Source organism: Astatotilapia calliptera, chromosome 5, assembly GCF_964374335.1.
Source record: "Astatotilapia calliptera chromosome 5, fAstCal68.1, whole genome shotgun sequence".
In the NCBI taxonomy this organism is placed as follows: Eukaryota; Metazoa; Chordata; class Actinopteri; order Cichliformes; family Cichlidae; genus Astatotilapia; species Astatotilapia calliptera.
This window is the reverse complement of record NC_137426.1, coordinates 33,381,431-33,397,408: the sequence shown is the minus strand read 5'-3', so window position 1 is coordinate 33,397,408 and position 15,978 is coordinate 33,381,431. Positions and strand designations below refer to the sequence as shown.

At 40.7% G+C, this 15,978-nt stretch overlaps 2 protein-coding genes across 5 annotated transcripts; one reads left to right on the top strand and one right to left on the bottom strand.

Annotated features, from left to right (window-relative positions):
- Window positions 1-2,078: 2,078 nt before the first annotated feature.
- On the bottom strand, window positions 2,079-4,682 carry ghrh (growth hormone releasing hormone). The gene is made up of 6 exons (XM_026168965.2): window positions 4,545-4,682; window positions 4,234-4,321; window positions 3,459-3,563; window positions 2,542-2,646; window positions 2,309-2,434; window positions 2,079-2,212 (listed from the first exon to the last, which is right to left on the bottom strand). The coding sequence occupies exons 2-6, from the start codon at window positions 4,308-4,310 to the stop codon at window positions 2,200-2,202; spliced, it is 426 nt and encodes a 141-aa protein (XP_026024750.1). The 5' UTR covers window positions 4,311-4,321; window positions 4,545-4,682; the 3' UTR covers window positions 2,079-2,199.
- Window positions 4,683-5,279: 597 nt separating this feature from the next.
- On the top strand, window positions 5,280-15,841 carry LOC113022187 (mitochondrial tRNA methylthiotransferase CDK5RAP1-like). Of its 4 annotated transcripts, XR_013909332.1 has the most exons (7): window positions 5,280-6,026; window positions 6,105-6,208; window positions 6,293-6,327; window positions 6,413-6,513; window positions 6,602-6,854; window positions 7,690-7,805; window positions 14,778-15,841. XR_013909332.1 is itself a non-coding variant. In XM_080302122.1 (5 exons), the coding sequence occupies exons 1-5, from the start codon at window positions 5,741-5,743 to the stop codon at window positions 14,969-14,971; spliced, it is 720 nt and encodes a 239-aa protein (XP_080158248.1). In that variant the 5' UTR covers window positions 5,280-5,740; the 3' UTR covers window positions 14,972-15,841. The 4 variants fall into 4 exon arrangements, 2 of the variants coding, with proteins under 2 accessions (XP_080158248.1, XP_026023110.2); XR_013909333.1 differs by lacking the exon at window positions 6,602-6,854; XM_080302122.1 differs by lacking the exons at window positions 6,602-6,854; window positions 7,690-7,805.
- Window positions 15,842-15,978: the final 137 nt, after the last annotated feature.

Below are 15,978 nucleotides of genomic sequence, written 5' to 3'. Positions count from 1 at the left end.
ATCAAATGACAGGTTGCGAAGATTATTAATCCATAGAACCGATTCATGGATGATTCAAATGTCGGGTACTGGTGTTTGTGCATTATGGATCAATGGCAGAGCTTAATGAGAGTTCTAAACGGAGCAGAGCTGTTATTAAGACAATGTTAGAAGCAGCACCTGTGCTGCCACGAGTCCAGCTGCCTGCTGGGGTTTGTTCCTCAGTTGTGCAGACAGTACCGTGATTACACTCCCCGCTATTGTACACACATGTGTGTCCCTTAAAGGGATATTTTTTTAATCAGTCTTCACACAAGATAAAAACGGTTCACCTTCCCAGAGTTAAGGTGCTCCGTGGTCCCTATGGAGGGATCTTTGAAGGTGTTTCACACTCTGTGAAGTTGTGTAGTCTATAAAGCGTGCCCATGATGGCCACAGTAGACAATTACAGGCTAATGGTAATGCCAGCACATACTGTAGTGTAACAGGTACAGAACACAGCAGAATGACATCCAGTTAATCTGCAGTGTTTGAAGAGTCGCATTAGGCAGCAAAAACTACTAGTTGCATGCGACTACAGCAGACTTTTGAAACACAATGTCTCTTTTCACTGTTATGCTGATGATATTCAAATCTACCTTCACCTGACTGGGGATGCTCTATCCTCACCACATCCTCTGTTTGACTGTCTGAGTGATGTCAAAGACTGGTTATCACGTAACTTTCTTACTTTAAATGGAAAGAAGACAGAAATTATTGTTTTTGACCGAAATATGCCTCTGGGACAATTGACTGGCACATTTGGGCCTGTTGCTAACTACCTTACTGATACTGCCAGGAATCTTGGAGTTTTCATGGACAGTTCCTTCAAACTTGATAAACAGGTCTCTACTGTGGTGAAAACTAGCTTTCATCAACTACGCCTAATTTCTAAGGCTAAACCCTACATACCACACAAAGATATGGAGAAACTCATTCATGCTTTCATTACGTCAAGACTGGACTATTGTAACTCACTCTACTTGGGTCTACAATCTTCTCTTCTGCAGCGTTTGCAGCTGGTCCAGAATGCCGCAGCACGTCTCTTGACCGGCACTAGAAAGTTTGACTCTATCACCCCTGTTCTGAAAAATTTACACTGGCTTCCTATCAAATATCGAATTGATTTTAAAATTTTATTGTTTACTTATAAAATTTTAAACAATATGGCACCTGACTATTTAGCTGATCTCCTCTGTCTGTACAGCCCTCAGAGAGCACTAAGATCATCGGACCAACTGCTCTTAGTACAACCTAGGTCTCGGCTGAAGACCAGAGGAGACCGTGCCTTTGCCGTTGCTGCACCCAGGCTATGGAATACTCTCCCTCTTCATATTCGCGCGTCAGATTCCATTCAGTCTTTTAAATCACGTTTAAAAACGTATTTGTTTGATCTGGCATTTAAGGCGAATTAGGGTAATTTACATCTGGCTCTGTATTTAGATTATGTAATCATCTTATATTTTATATATTTGTAATTTATATTTTATTGTGATTTTATCTGTATTGTGATTTTACTGGAAAGCACTTTGGTGTACTTCGGTCTTAAAAATGTGCTATATAAATAAATTTTGATTTGATTTGATTTGATTGACTTCTTTTTAAACTCGTAAAATATATTATTGCTTCAAATATGTACTTCATTTCCATACAAGCTTTCTAAATATCACATCTTTTGTCTCGTGAAACATCTTGAAATGTTAAAGAAAAGGTGCAGATGTACAGTAACATCAACACGCACGGCCATTTAACAGGCCATCAAGGTCGCATCTGTTAATCATAGCAGGAAACCTGTAACACAGAGTTGGCATTTATAATGCAGACGTGGCCCTGAAGACACATTCTTGAGACAATCCTCACATAAGATACACGTTTCATAAAGACACACAATCAGAAAGCCACTAAAGGGTTTTTTAATGAAATCTGGTCACATAGTTTGATTTGGGTGTTTGAATAACCCAACACCCCCTCGCCCACACACACACACACACACACACACACACACACACACACACACACACACACACACACATACATACACACAATGATAAGCTAGGCTGTAGGATTTCCTCACAACTTTTAATGTGAATATATAAGATGATTTCATTTCTTTTCTTTAAAGGACACCCTCAAACAAATAAAAGATGGTTAAAAAAAAATGTGATGATAAAGCTTTCCTCCTCAACTCAGCAGTCTGTAAAGAGAAAAGATTCAGTTTAGTGAATCTGCAGTTGTGGGAAAAGCCAAATTCTGAATGTTTAGGCTTTTTAAAGATCGGAGACGTGTATACCTGTGTCTCAGGACATTCCCGTGCACCCCCCTGTATCTCTGATTTCTCTGGATGGCTGTGAGGTCTTCCTTGTATGTCCCCTCATAGATATCTGACTGACGTTTCATGTAGCTCTCACTTCCATCCCTGTGGGGAAAAAACAAACAAACCCCACAATAATTCCTCTTTCACTGGCTATTTGTACTGGTAACCCACACACATTGGAGCGATTTCAGTCCACTTGTGTTACCTACCCCAGCCGTTTGCCCATGATTGTCTGAAGGAACTTTCTGGCAGAGATTTGGCCCAGTACTTTCCTGTAGCTGTTTGTAAAGATGGCATCAGCGTGGCGCCCTAAGCTGGAATCAGAAATGGGGACAGTTTGCATCAGTTCAGTCAGTGTAAGCAGAAAATAAAGTAAACTGCAGTGCAGCGGCAGGATTTATCTGGGAGCTGGCCAGCGGTCGATTTACAATTTGCTCACATCTTTTTATGCATCCACACTAAAGTTCGAAGTATTAAGACACATTTAGTAAAACTTTAAAATACGGCCTGCAACTAAAGGTGTAAATACCCTGTAATCAAATGGAATTTCAACATATTTGCTTTGAAATTACAATGTAGTCATGGTTACCTATAAATATTTAAAGGTAAGTACACCAAAATAAGAAATTAACAAGTGAAGTTTTTACAGGAAACCAAAAAATATACTGTAATGACAAGTGCATGTTCACTGCACAATCCATTTTAAGTAATGTGCAATGAAATCATAATATTGTAGAAAAACAATATTTCCCCATCTTACATTAGAAATATGTTATATTTGCAGCACGGGCTGTATTATGGGGTGGATCGATCTTAGCCACATTTCATAATTAATTCATAAATGAAAACTTTGTGCACTATTTTAATAAAATGTAGCTCCATATCTAAAAGGTCAAAATATAAAGATTTAGGTCCAGCATAGACTATCTGTAGTCCAATGTTTGCTTGCATTGTATTCAGCTGTGTGTATTTTTTTGACATATCTTCGAAAATGATGTACCTTCTAATAAATCAAGAATCCCCATTAAAAAATGTGTAAATGATCCACTCTGACTGGGACGTTTCATTAGCTGAGCCTTTGAGCCATATTTTACATCAGCCACTCAGACCATATTAACATACGGACCGCAACTCTGCTGGCTCCCTGGGAGGACGTGCGTCTTCCTCCTGCTGCTCTGCTGGATTCTTTAGTGAAGATGTCATCAGGATAGATGTATCCCTCTGGCCGAACCTGAGAAACATCCCCATGAACTATATGAATGCAGAACATCTTAAATGCCATTATTCAAACATAGCCCTTTATCTAGCAAGAACGATGATTTCATAGTAGTGCAGTCTTTGTAAAGATGACAGATTTAAAAGAAAAGAAAATATCATCAGTCTGCAAAATGCTTTAGCGCGTGAAAAATTACATCTGCAGCTTTGGTACACGACACTGTGACGATGATGCCTCGTAAACATAACGCGGTGACTAATCCAGACTTCTTGACCCTTTTTAGCAGAAGTACAGAGGACACAGCTATGACATGTAAAGTAAAGAGTCAACTGTTAGATGAGCTTCGACACGACCATTTTTCTAATCCTGACAGAGATCAAATATGTTATATTTAATGTTTCATTCAGATTTTGAATATTAAGAAAATTTTCTATGTCACTTGGTAAGGTTTCCAAACATTTTAGCTAAATGATGCATATATAGTGCATATTGGTGTGATTTGCCATGAGTTTACAAAAAATGTTCCCTTTGTGTAATCATCCAATGCTGTCATTGATCGGCATTCCCAAAGCTGAACAGCTGAACTAAGCAAAGGGTTTACGTAACTTTCAAAATATGCCTAAACCTCAGTAAAAATGGAAATGAACAACACCTAATGAATTTGAGTGATTTTGTCAGGACTTACCTAATGGATGGGTAGAGTGGGGAGCCTGACAAAGTCATGATCAGGCAGCAAAGCAGCAGTGCAGCTTTCTCCATCATCACAGCTAGTCCTGGAGAAGAGTGGATAGCCAGAACAAATGACAGGAGTAGAAATTACATTAGAAAAAACGCTGAAACCACAGTTTCCCAGACCAGCCTCATCGCTCTGCACAAGGAACTGAAGTTGAGGCAGGCAGAGATGTATAACGTGACAGGAAATATCATGATTTTAAGAATAAATAATACATTTATACAAACATGGATATCAAATTCAGAGTGTTTTTTCTAAGTTACCTTGATTTTTTTTTTTTTCTTGGTAAGAATCCTGAGTGCCTCTGCAGTTTTATTCCGCACCTTCCACTCTCATGATGTCTCACTTCCAGGAAAGAACGAACAAAAGAAAACACTGGAACAGTACTGTTTCTCATCCCAGAGTTCCTGCTCACTTTATACTGAACCTGTGGCTCCAGTCACGCCTACATCACACATGATTCTCTCTCTCTCTCTCTCTCTCTGTCTGTGTGTGCGTCCGGGATGCGGATTGGGGGCATATTCACTTATTCATATGAGAAGTTGCTTTCTCTCGTCACCGTTTGTTCTTCTTCTTTAAAAAACAAAAACAAAAACTTTATTTAAAAGCATCTGTCTGAAACTGTTTTGGCAGGATTTCATATTTACATGATAAGTATGAACAATGTTTTGTTCTTATGGCCTGATATTAATACTTTACGTCGGTATGCAACAATATTGAATATTTTTATAAGATCAAGACCTCGATTAATGTAAATAATAAAACAAGCAAACGAATAAACAAACAAAAACCATTAACGGTTTTTTTTTTCATGCGCACTCTCATCTCGACCTCAGCTGAGTTTTGGACAATAACCTAACGACATAAATCCGTCTCTCACCATCAATAACCCGATTCTGTAAATGTTAAAGTTCCCTTCAAAGCTTTGTCGCACATACGGAACCATAGTTTAGACTAAGGAGATTATGACGACGGACCGTGAAGATGGACGTACAGTGACATTTTTGTCTAACGGACATTACGGACTTCTCGAGGATTGTAGTCTGACATTTAATTACCTTATTAACACACTGGATAAGCGCCTGAATTGACTTAAAGATAAAAACTATTTACCTCTTTTCGAGCTTCCTCTATGTTTGAAACAAACTTACTAGTATGTAGCAACACTTCACAAGAGTGACACGTTTTTCCGGGTTTCATTAGCGTCAGGTACTTGAAACAGGGAGTGACTCCTCTTGATACTAAGACATCTTTGGCTCCACATGATATCTGTACCTGAATGACAATTCACTCGAGGTAGTTAGCACTCGTGCTGTATCTTACTGAGTAAAAAGGCACTTTTGACACTATGTTAGTTTTTAGGTTGCGGCAAAGGTAGCTAACTAAAATACATAGTCGCTCATTTCCAGATACACCCGATAGGGAATTACGAAGCCTTTGCTCTTGTGGTTAGCTAAGCATGGAGTACCTCAGGACTTTAAAACCCATATTTACAGTAACCCAACACTGGCCCCCTGTCAGCCGCATCCAGGCTAGATACTGTTCTAAACTGGCTAGCGCTGTTGACACTGTGAGAGAAAAGAAGAAGACTGTAGACAAGTTCAAGAGTCGGCTATCATCTGGTCCAAGTTTTCAGGATTTCGTTAAAGGGCTTCCAGCTAACAGGAGCCGTGCTGCAGATGAAGAACCCTCAGAAAAGCATGACTATCTCTCTGAAGGCTTGTTGATGGGAAACTCAAGGAAAGGTCGGTGAAAGCCATTTGTTTATTTAGCTTTGAATGTTTGTGGTGATGCTAAAGGGGTTCTTTGGCTTATTGTTGCAGTTTATTTTGAAACCTATGGATGTCAAATGAATGTGAATGACACAGAGATAGCCTGGTCCATACTGCAGAAGAAGGGCTATCAGCGCACAGCTCATCTAAGCGAGGTACAGCTGACTTCTGGTTTTATTTTATGAATCTAGCAGAAGTAACTTTAATGCAGTTTGTTTAAGATGTGCGTGTACTTGCAGGCAGATGTTGTTCTTCTGGTAACGTGCTCTGTAAGGTAGGAGCAAAGATCAAACATGAAAAGTTTTGAAATTTAATGCTAGGTGATGGCAGCTTTGCAACCTAATCTCTTTTCTTAACAGAGAAAAGGCTGAGCAAACAATATGGAATAGACTGCAACAACTAACAGCTATGAAGAGGAAACGATTAAAGACCCACACACCAATGAAAATTGGAATTTTAGGTGAGTAAGCTCTCATGCACCATCTCTCATGCTCCATCAGATGATGGAGGTCACATTAAGGGTACGTTCATGGGTGTGTTTGTCTCAGGCTGTATGGCGGAGAGGCTGAAGATGGAGCTTCTGGAGCGAGAGAAGCTCGTAGATGTCCTCGCCGGTCCAGATGCATACCGGGACCTTCCGCGTCTCTTGACTGTATCAGAATCAGAATCAGAATACTTTATTAATCCCGAAGGAAATTATGGGTTACAGCAGGCAGCACACTAATGTTGCATGCGCGCTTACAAAGGAACCTTCTGACCGAACTTTACACAAACATCACATTGGGAAGACATGTCAGAGAGGTAGGCTGATAGGAAAAAACAAAAAGAAAATACATAACATGAGGTGAGAGGAGGAGAAAAAAAAATCCACTCAGACTGAGCTCCTAATGGGAGAACAGTTTGAGAACAGAAAAAAACCCCACCCCAGCACAAAAAGCACATGACTGTCAATACACCATAAAAACACAAGACAAGCAACAGGGGTGGGTAAGAGAGAGCCGGTGTGGACAGCGCATCCGGTCCTGCAGCATGTCTGCGGCATCTGCACTGGGAGGGAACAAGCATCGCAGGCGTTTGGAAAGGGAGGGGGGATGAGTGTCTATCAGTGTGTGTGTGTGTCCAGAGTTCAGCTGAGACAGTGTCCTTCGCCCTGCCAGGCTAAGTAAACAGTCCTCCAGCCAACCCAGGTGGCCTTGCGTAGGATAGGAAGAAACGGTCTATGTTAGTTGGCATTGGTGTGCGTGGTTGTCTCTCTAATAACCCTCCGACAGACTGGCGACATGTCCAGGGTGTACTTTTGCCCCATGACAGCTGGAATAGACCTTGAATGGAATAAGTGGGAGAAAATGAATGATGTTTATGAACTGTAGTTAATATAGTCAGACAATAAGTTACCGAGCAACAGGCCACAAGTCTTGGTGCAGAATCATACTAAGATTTAAAAAATAAAATGTTGGCACTGGTGTTTGAAGCAGTATACTGTCAATAAGACTTGAGCAACTGCACACAGCTGGAAACAAATAACTACAGTAGCTAAGTAACATGTTGTTATTGCATCCATTCAGCCATGTATAATTAGTACATCTACATATACATGATTTGTAATGTGGTCCGTGCTGTATGTTGTATGTTGTAGCACAGTGAAATGTCTGACACTGACCATGTCCCAGTGCCTGAGAACACTGGTATGGAGGGGGAGAACGCACCTCTTTGCTGTATTTGTCAGAAACCAGACATCAACTGCTTCATGATGTAAGTATATATCAGTTTTATATTTGCAGTACATGCAATAGGGCTGGGCGCTAGCTTCAAAATTGATATCAGAGATTTTCTTTTTAATGGAAATCTTCTCCACTTTGCGGGGATAGGTTAATTGAAAAATCTAAATTGTCCATAGGTGTGAATGTGGGAGTGAATGTGAGTGCGACTGGTTGTCTGTCCCTGTGTGTTAGCCCTGTGACAGACTGGCGACCTGTCCAGGGTGTACCCTGCCTCTCGCCCTATGATAGCTGGGATAGGCTCCAGCACCCCCGCAACCCTGAAAAAGGATAAGCGGAAGTGGATGGATGGATGGAAATCTTCTGTTTCAAGAAAACTAGCAATAATGATATATCCACAGATATAGAAACAATACTGTAACATTTTATTGATGCTTGCAGTTTGGAGGAAGCAGTATTTGTAAGTGTAATTAAATTCCAGGCATTTTCCATCCTTCTTTTCCTATCAGCTTTTTTGTAACTGATGACACATTTCCTAATTTTCAGTGTGAAACAAGGTGCCAGCAGCAGCATTACAGTGACCCAGCATAGGTTCAAGGTTCTTTACAGGGAGTGCAGAATTATTAGGCAAGTTGTATTTTTGAGGAATAATTTTATTATTGAACAACAACCATGTTCTCAATGAACCCAAAAAACTCATTAATATCAAAGCTGAATGTTTTTGGAAGTAGTTTTTAATTTGTTTTTAGTTTTAGCTATTTTAGGGGGATATCTGTGTGTGCAGGTGACTATTACTGTGCATAATTATTAGGCAACTTAACAAAAAACAAATATATACCCATTTCAATTATTTATTTTTACCAGTGAAACCAATATAACATCTCCACATTCACAAATATACATTTCTGACATTCAAAAACAAAACAAAAACTAATCAGCGACCAATATAGCCACCTTTCTTTGCAAGGACACTCAAAAGCCTGCCATCCATGGATTCTGTCAGTGTTTTGATCTGTTCACCATCAACATTGCGTGCAGCAGCAACCACAGCCTCCCAGACACTGTTCAGAGAGGTGTACTGTTTTCCCTCCTTGTAAATCTCACATTTGATGATGGACCACAGGTTCTCAATGGGGTTGAACAAGGAGGCCATGTCATTAGTTTTTCTTCTTTTATACCCTTTCTTGCCAGCCACGCTGTGGAGTACTTGGACGCGTGTGATGGAGCATTGTCCTGCATGAAAATCATGTTTTTCTTGAAGGATGCAGACTTCTTCCTGTACCACTGCTTGAAGAAGGTGTCTTCCAGAAACTGGCAGTAGGACTGGGAGTTGAGCTTGACTCCATCCTCAACCCGAAAAGGCCCCACAAGCTCATCTTTGATGATACCAGCCCAAACCAGTACTCCACCTCCACCTTGCTGGCGTCTGAGTCGGACTGGAGCTCTCTGCCCTTTACCAATCCAGCCACGGGCCCATCCATCCGGCCCATCAAGACTCACTCTCATTTCATCAGTCCATAAAACCTTAGAAAAACCAGTCTTGAGATATTTCTTGGCCCAGTCTTGACGTTTCAGCTTGTGTGTCTTGTTCAGTGGTGGTCGTCTTTCAGCCTTTCTTACCTTGGCCATGTCTCTGAGTATTGCACACCTTGTGCTTTTGGGCACTCCAGTGATGTTGCAGCTCTGAAATATGGCCAAACTGGTGGCAAGTGGCATCTTGGCAGCTGCACGCTTGACTTTTCTCAGTTCATGGGCAGTTATTTTGCACCTTGGTTTTTCCACACGCTTCTTGCGACCCTGTTGACTATTTTGAATGAAACGCTTGATTGTTCGATGATCACGCTTCAGAAGCTTTGCAATTTTGAGACTGCTGCATCCCTCTGCAAGATATCTCACTATTTTTGACTTTTCTGAGCCTGTCAAGTCCTTCTTTTGACCCATTTTGCCAAAGGAAAGGACGTTGCCTAATAATTATGCACACCTGATATAGGGTGTTGATGTCATTAGACCACACCCCTTCTCATTACAGAGATGCACATCACCTAATATGCTTAATTGGTAGTAGGCTTTCAAGTCTATACAGCTTGGAGTAAGACAACATGCATGAAGAGGATGATGTGGACAAAATACTCATTTGCCCCTAATAATTCTGCACTCCCTGTATTTGTCACATGCATAGTTATATAGTATAACAGACAGTGAAATGTAGCCTGACACGCTCCTCGACATGTGCGGGGGGGGGGGGCGGGGGAGAACATTTATATATATATATATATATATATATATATATATATATATATATATATATATATATATATATATATATATATATATATATATATATATATATATATATATATATATATATATAATATAATATATATATATATATATATATATATATATATATATAATATAATATATATATATATATATATATATAATATAATATATATATATATATATATATAATATATATATATATATATATAATATAATATATATATATATATATATATATATATAATATAATATATATATATATATAATATAATATATATATATATATATATATATATATATATATATATATATATATATATATATATATATATATATATATATATATATATATATATATATATATATATATATATATATATATATATATATATATATATATATATATATATATATATATATATATATATATATCGGAGCACTAGGTGCGGTGACTCCCAAGCTAGGCGAGTGGCTCCAGCAGATCCCGGGAACAACATCGGAGATCTCTGTCCAGAAGAGCGCAGTCCTGGGAACAGCTAAGATACTGCGCAGGACCCTCAAGCTCCCAGGCCTCTGGTAGAGGACCCGAGCTTGAAGGATAAACCGCCCGCAGGGGCGTGCTGGGTGTTTTGTTTTTTATATATATATAAGGGGTGCAACGATATTCGTATCGATATTGAACCGTTCGATACAGTGCTTTCGGTTCGGTACGCATATGTATGAACAATACAAAATAAAATTTAAATTTATTTTATCAACTTTCCTTCTGATGATGCTGTCTGTGTTGAGCGCTCAGTGGATCTGCGCTCGACAGTGCAGCCTAGGCGGAGTAGTCGAACGCAGATTCACTGAGTGCAGGGCAAGCTAGCGAGACAGAAGTTAAGCTCTCCTTGCAACATGGCAAATTGAACCTCCCCACCCTCATTCAGATGTGGCGTTTGGAACTATTTTGGTTTTCATGTGAAGTATGACCCTGAAGCGTCATGGACTAAAGTAAAACAGTATGTTGGATGTGCCACGCAATGCTCAATTACATGGGTGGGAGCTAGTGTGTTAGCGCAGTTAGCTCGTGTTGGCCGTCCAGCCCCATGCACGGGGCGATCCGCGGTAGCTCGTTAACGGAGATTTGCCGTGTTGTGGCGTTAACGTCATTTCAACGAGATTAACGCTGACAGCACTAGTGGGAACACAACAAATATGACTGCACATTTACACCGACATCATCCTAGTGCAAAGACAAGTGGAAGCAGAAAACAACAAGCAGCATGCTACAAACTTTACCTGAGTCATTTAGACAGCCGTTAGCACAGGATTCTCCTTATGGGGACCTGATATGTTTAATATGCTGCTGAGAATATAGCCCAGAAGAAGCGTATAGTATAGCTTTTATTTTGGAAAGAGCCATTTCTCTGTAATAAACTCTCTTTTCCAAAGATGAGTGATTCCTCAATCAGATACAGGGCTCGCAAAATCGCCTGCCCGACGTCCCGGGGCTAGCGATTTTTCCAGTCGGGCTACCAAAATCTATCTCTGCCCTGCCCGTCGGGCTATTGTAGGAAAAATATATGTCAATGCTTTTGCATTCTTTCAGAAATGTAGCTGGGTAATTATGTCATTGGCATCGATGAGCCACTGTCAATATGTGACATATTGAAATCGGTTTGAATTTGCGCTTGTTTTTTGCTTTCACTTTGCAATTGTGCGAACTGTGTATAGAGAGCGACAGCACTGATTGGTGAGTGATGATAATTTGCTCACCAATTCCTCTGACATCGTCTTATCAATCGTTAGCTCACTATGCAAACATGACAAGTGAAATCTCCTGCAGCAAGCTTAAACATGTGAGAGGTTGATCGCGCAGAGAATCGCTGAGCTTATGTGAGTCCGTGTGTAAAAGCAGCAGGATATATATTTTAGTTCTGCTGAGCCAAATAAGACAGGTCAGAGTGAAGAAGTGACAGCCAAAGAAAAGCTTACCACAAAACGGAGAAGTTATGACAAATCAGACTATAAGGCAAAAAGAAAGTGCAGCTTTATGGTTTCATGGACAAAAGAATTTCTGTGGCTGCAATATGACGAGCTAAATAACCAGGGCTGCACATAAGTGGTCCGCAGGTGCGCATTCGCTGTCAAAATAAAAAACGGGCACAAGATAAGAAGTTGCAACGCGTGTTTGCGTACATAAGATTTTCAGGAGGAGGACAGACATTTGTTTAGAACTCTTAAAGATGTCGAAGAAGCTCCTTTAAGCAATTACTGTGATGTTCCTCCACCTCCAAAGAAATGTCAGAAGGAGTCCGAACCACAAAAGAAGCACGTATTCTCGGAAAAGTAGTTGCAGGAGGCGAGCTGGCTTCAAACAAATGATGAACGCACAGAGATGTGGTGCAGAATGTGCCGTGAAAATGTAATAAATGACAAATTAAAAAGGCATGAACATTTTTTTTGTATCGAAAAAATATCGAACCGTGACACTAAAGTATCGAACCGAACCGTGAATTTTGTGTATTGTTGCACCCCTAATATATACACTCAACAAAAATATAAACGCAACACCTTTGTTACTGCTCCCATTCCCCATGGGATGGACGTAGAGACCTAAAATTCATTCCAGATACACAATATAACCATCCCTCCCAAACAGTGGTCACAAATCAGTCCAAATGTGTGGTAGTGGGCACATCTGCTATATTGAGATAATCCATCCCACCTCACAGGTGTGCCACATCAGGATGCTGATCTGACATCATGAGTAGTGCACAGGTGTACCTCAGACTGCCCACAACAAAAGGCCACCCTGGAATGTGCAGTTTTTTGTGCTATTGGGGGTCTGGGGACCCAGAACCGGTCAGTATCTGGTGTGACCACCATTTGCCTCATGCAGTGCAACACATCGTCGCATGGAGTCTATCAGATTGTCAATTGTGGCCTGTGGAATGTTGGTCCACTCCACTTCAATGGCTGTGCGAGGTTGTTGGATATTCGTGGGAACTGGTACACGCTGTCGTATACGCCGGTCAAGCACATCCCGAACATGCTCAATGGGTGACATGTCCGGTGAGTATGCTGGCCATGCAAGAACTGGGACATTCTCAGCTGCCATCTGCCCTGAACAATGTGAACCATGATTCATCCGTGAAGCGCACACCTCTCCAACGTGCCAGACGCCATCGAATGTGAGCATTTGCCCACACAAGTCTGTTACGGCGACGAGCTGGAGTCAGGTCAAGACCCCGATGAGGACGACGGGCATGCAGTTGAGCGTCCCTGAGACGGTTTCTGACAGTTTGTGCAGAAATTGTTTGGTTGTGCAAACCAATTGTTCCAGCAGCTGTCTGGGTGGCTGGTCTCAGACGATCTTGGAGGTGAACCTGCTGGATGTGGAGGTCCTGGGCTGGTGTGGTTACACGAGGTCTGCGGTTGTGAGGCCGGTTGGATGTGCTGCCATATTCTCTGAAACGCCTGTGGAGACGGCTTATGGTTGAGAAATGAACATTCAATGCACGGGCGACAGATCTGGTTGACATTCCTGCTGTCAGCATGCCAATTGCCCGCTCCCTCATTGCTTGTGGCATCTGTGGCATTTTGCTGTGAGACAAAACTGCACATTCCAGGGTGGCCTTTTGTTGTGGGCAGTATAAGGTACACCTGTGCACTACTCATGATGTCAGATCAGCATCCTGATGTGGCACACCTGTGAGGTGGGATGGATTATCTCAATATAGCAGATGTGCCCACTACCACACATTTGGACTGATTTGTGACCACTGTTTGGGAGGGATGGTTATATTGTGTATCTGGAATGAATTTTAGGTCTCTACGTCCATCCCATGGGGAATGGGAGCAGTAACAAAGGTGTTGCGTTTATATTTTTGTTGAGTATATATATATACATACATACATACATACACACACACACACACACACACACACACACACACACACACACACACACACACACACACACACACACACACACACACACATATTGGGTGAATGTGCAGTAGTAGCAGCAAGCAGGTGAATTCTGTACATTAATATGAATAGATCAAATGTAAGCACAAAAGTAGCCAAGGTAGTGTTTTTCCTGGAAATTTTAAGTGAAAGGATAAAGTAACTGCTTACCACTTTAGTTTAACAATGATTAATGAAATGTAACCGTGTAACTCATCAGCAGTCTGCACAGTATGGTCACATATTAAAACTGAAGAATATGTTGTACTTGTTGTAGTGTTTCATCATGGGTCCAGTTTTTACCCAGGTGCTTAAAGCCCTTCTTTACCCTCATGTAACACCAACAGTAATTTCCAACCACTATTTCCTGTTCCTGTCAGTCAAACAAACAGACGACAAACATCTTCTATAAACAGGAATAATGTCATTTTATCGGATTAGAAAACATCTAATCTAGCGTTGATATTACACTGCTGTTTAGTGTCTGGCTGATCTCAGTGTCACCAAAATATCTGCCCTACATGTCAAACAATGAGAGAACTTGAAACAGTACCATCACCTAGCAGCTTATTTTAATTAGCCAGCAAACAAACATTAGCACTAACATTGCTATTATTATAGTCCCAGTTAAATGACTTTGAATAGCTTTATTTCAAAAGTAATTTTACAATTTCACAGCCATTTAGCTGTGTTAACTGTACATGCTGTAGGTCATAAGGCGTGCATGGATCATTTTTATAATCAGCCTCTTATCTTTTGTCCACCACAGGCTTTGCCATGATAAATTGGTCAGTTGACAACCAGGAGCCGTACACCTTAACCTCAGAGGCCAGGACATCCAAGCGCAGTGCGAACACGAACTTCTTTAAATGGGATGCAAGATGGACTACAGAGGGCCACCCCGTCGCCAGACAACCAAGTGCTGTCCCTGTCCACGGCCAGTGTGAGAAGGACTCTCACTAAAGTCAACCCACACAAAGCTGCTGGACCAGACAATATACCTGGACGCGTGCTCGGAGCCCGTGCTGACCAGCTGACTGATGTCCTAGCGGGCATCTTTAACATCTCCCTGAGTCAAGCTGTTGTGCCACAGTGCTTTAAAACCACCACCATCATCATACCTGTCCCCAGACCTTCCCAAAGCCTAATTACACAATGATTGCCTGAGCCTATTCTTGTTAAATGATGAAAAACTCAAAGGCACGTTTGGGCAGTGGATCTGTGTGAAATCAGCAGCTTGCAAAACTAAATCAAAATGTGTGCAATTGATTCTAAAAATAGAAATCACAATAAAGTTCAACATTTACTAAAACCGCCATTCAGTCATCTGAGAGTCTTTACTCATGAAATTATAACGGTTAGATGAATGTATATGCAGTGATTTACTGATCAATGATAAAAGGGGAGATTTATGCAGTAACGAAGACTGTCATGAAAAGTATTTGGCATCTGATCTCCTGTAACCTGCGGAGCTAAGCTGTTTTACCAGCTCTGCTCTCTGATTTTTCTTTTATGAAAAAACACAAGTTGTCAAAGTTATTTGTTTGCAAATGTATTTCAGAAATATCGACATACTTTTTTTAATCAGCAGAAACTTTATGTCAGTAGTGCAAAAACCTGCACTGATCTGACCTCATTTCTTCCTCATCCTGATTCCTGACCTGGGAAGGGAGAGAAATATTTGTTTTTGTTTGTCTTCTTGTTTTATTTAATTCCTTGTGGGATTTGGATCCAACACGTAAAGTATGCATATTATGCACACACACAAACACACATGCAGCTATTACCCATTTCTTGTATTCTTGAATAAAGACATTGATTTGACACATTTAATTAGTGACCAATTGTTTTTATTGTTCAATTATTAAGAAAAAAGAGAAGGTGGGGGTGGGTGGGATGTAAAGAAGAGCGTAAAGTAAAGGGAGAGAGGAGAGAAAACCCCAACAATCCCCTCTGAGCAAGCACTAGGC

Coding starts and splice junctions, on each gene's coding strand:
- ghrh (XM_026168965.2), bottom strand. CDS start 4,310: ATGATGGAGAAAGCTGCACTGCTGCTTTGCTGCCTGATCATGACTTTG. Junction 2,647..3,458: donor AGGGAGCCAGCAGAGTTGCG/GTCCGTATGTTA, acceptor TTCTGATTCCAG/CTTAGGGCGCCACGCTGATG. Junction 2,435..2,541: donor ATCATGGGCAAACGGCTGGG/GTAGGTAACACA, acceptor TTTTCCCCACAG/GGATGGAAGTGAGAGCTACA.
- LOC113022187 (XM_080302122.1), top strand. CDS start 5,741: ATGGAGTACCTCAGGACTTTAAAACCCATATTTACAGTAACCCAACAC. Junction 6,027..6,104: donor GATGGGAAACTCAAGGAAAG/GTCGGTGAAAGC, acceptor TTATTGTTGCAG/TTTATTTTGAAACCTATGGA. Junction 6,328..6,412: donor CTGGTAACGTGCTCTGTAAG/GTAGGAGCAAAG, acceptor TTTTCTTAACAG/AGAAAAGGCTGAGCAAACAA.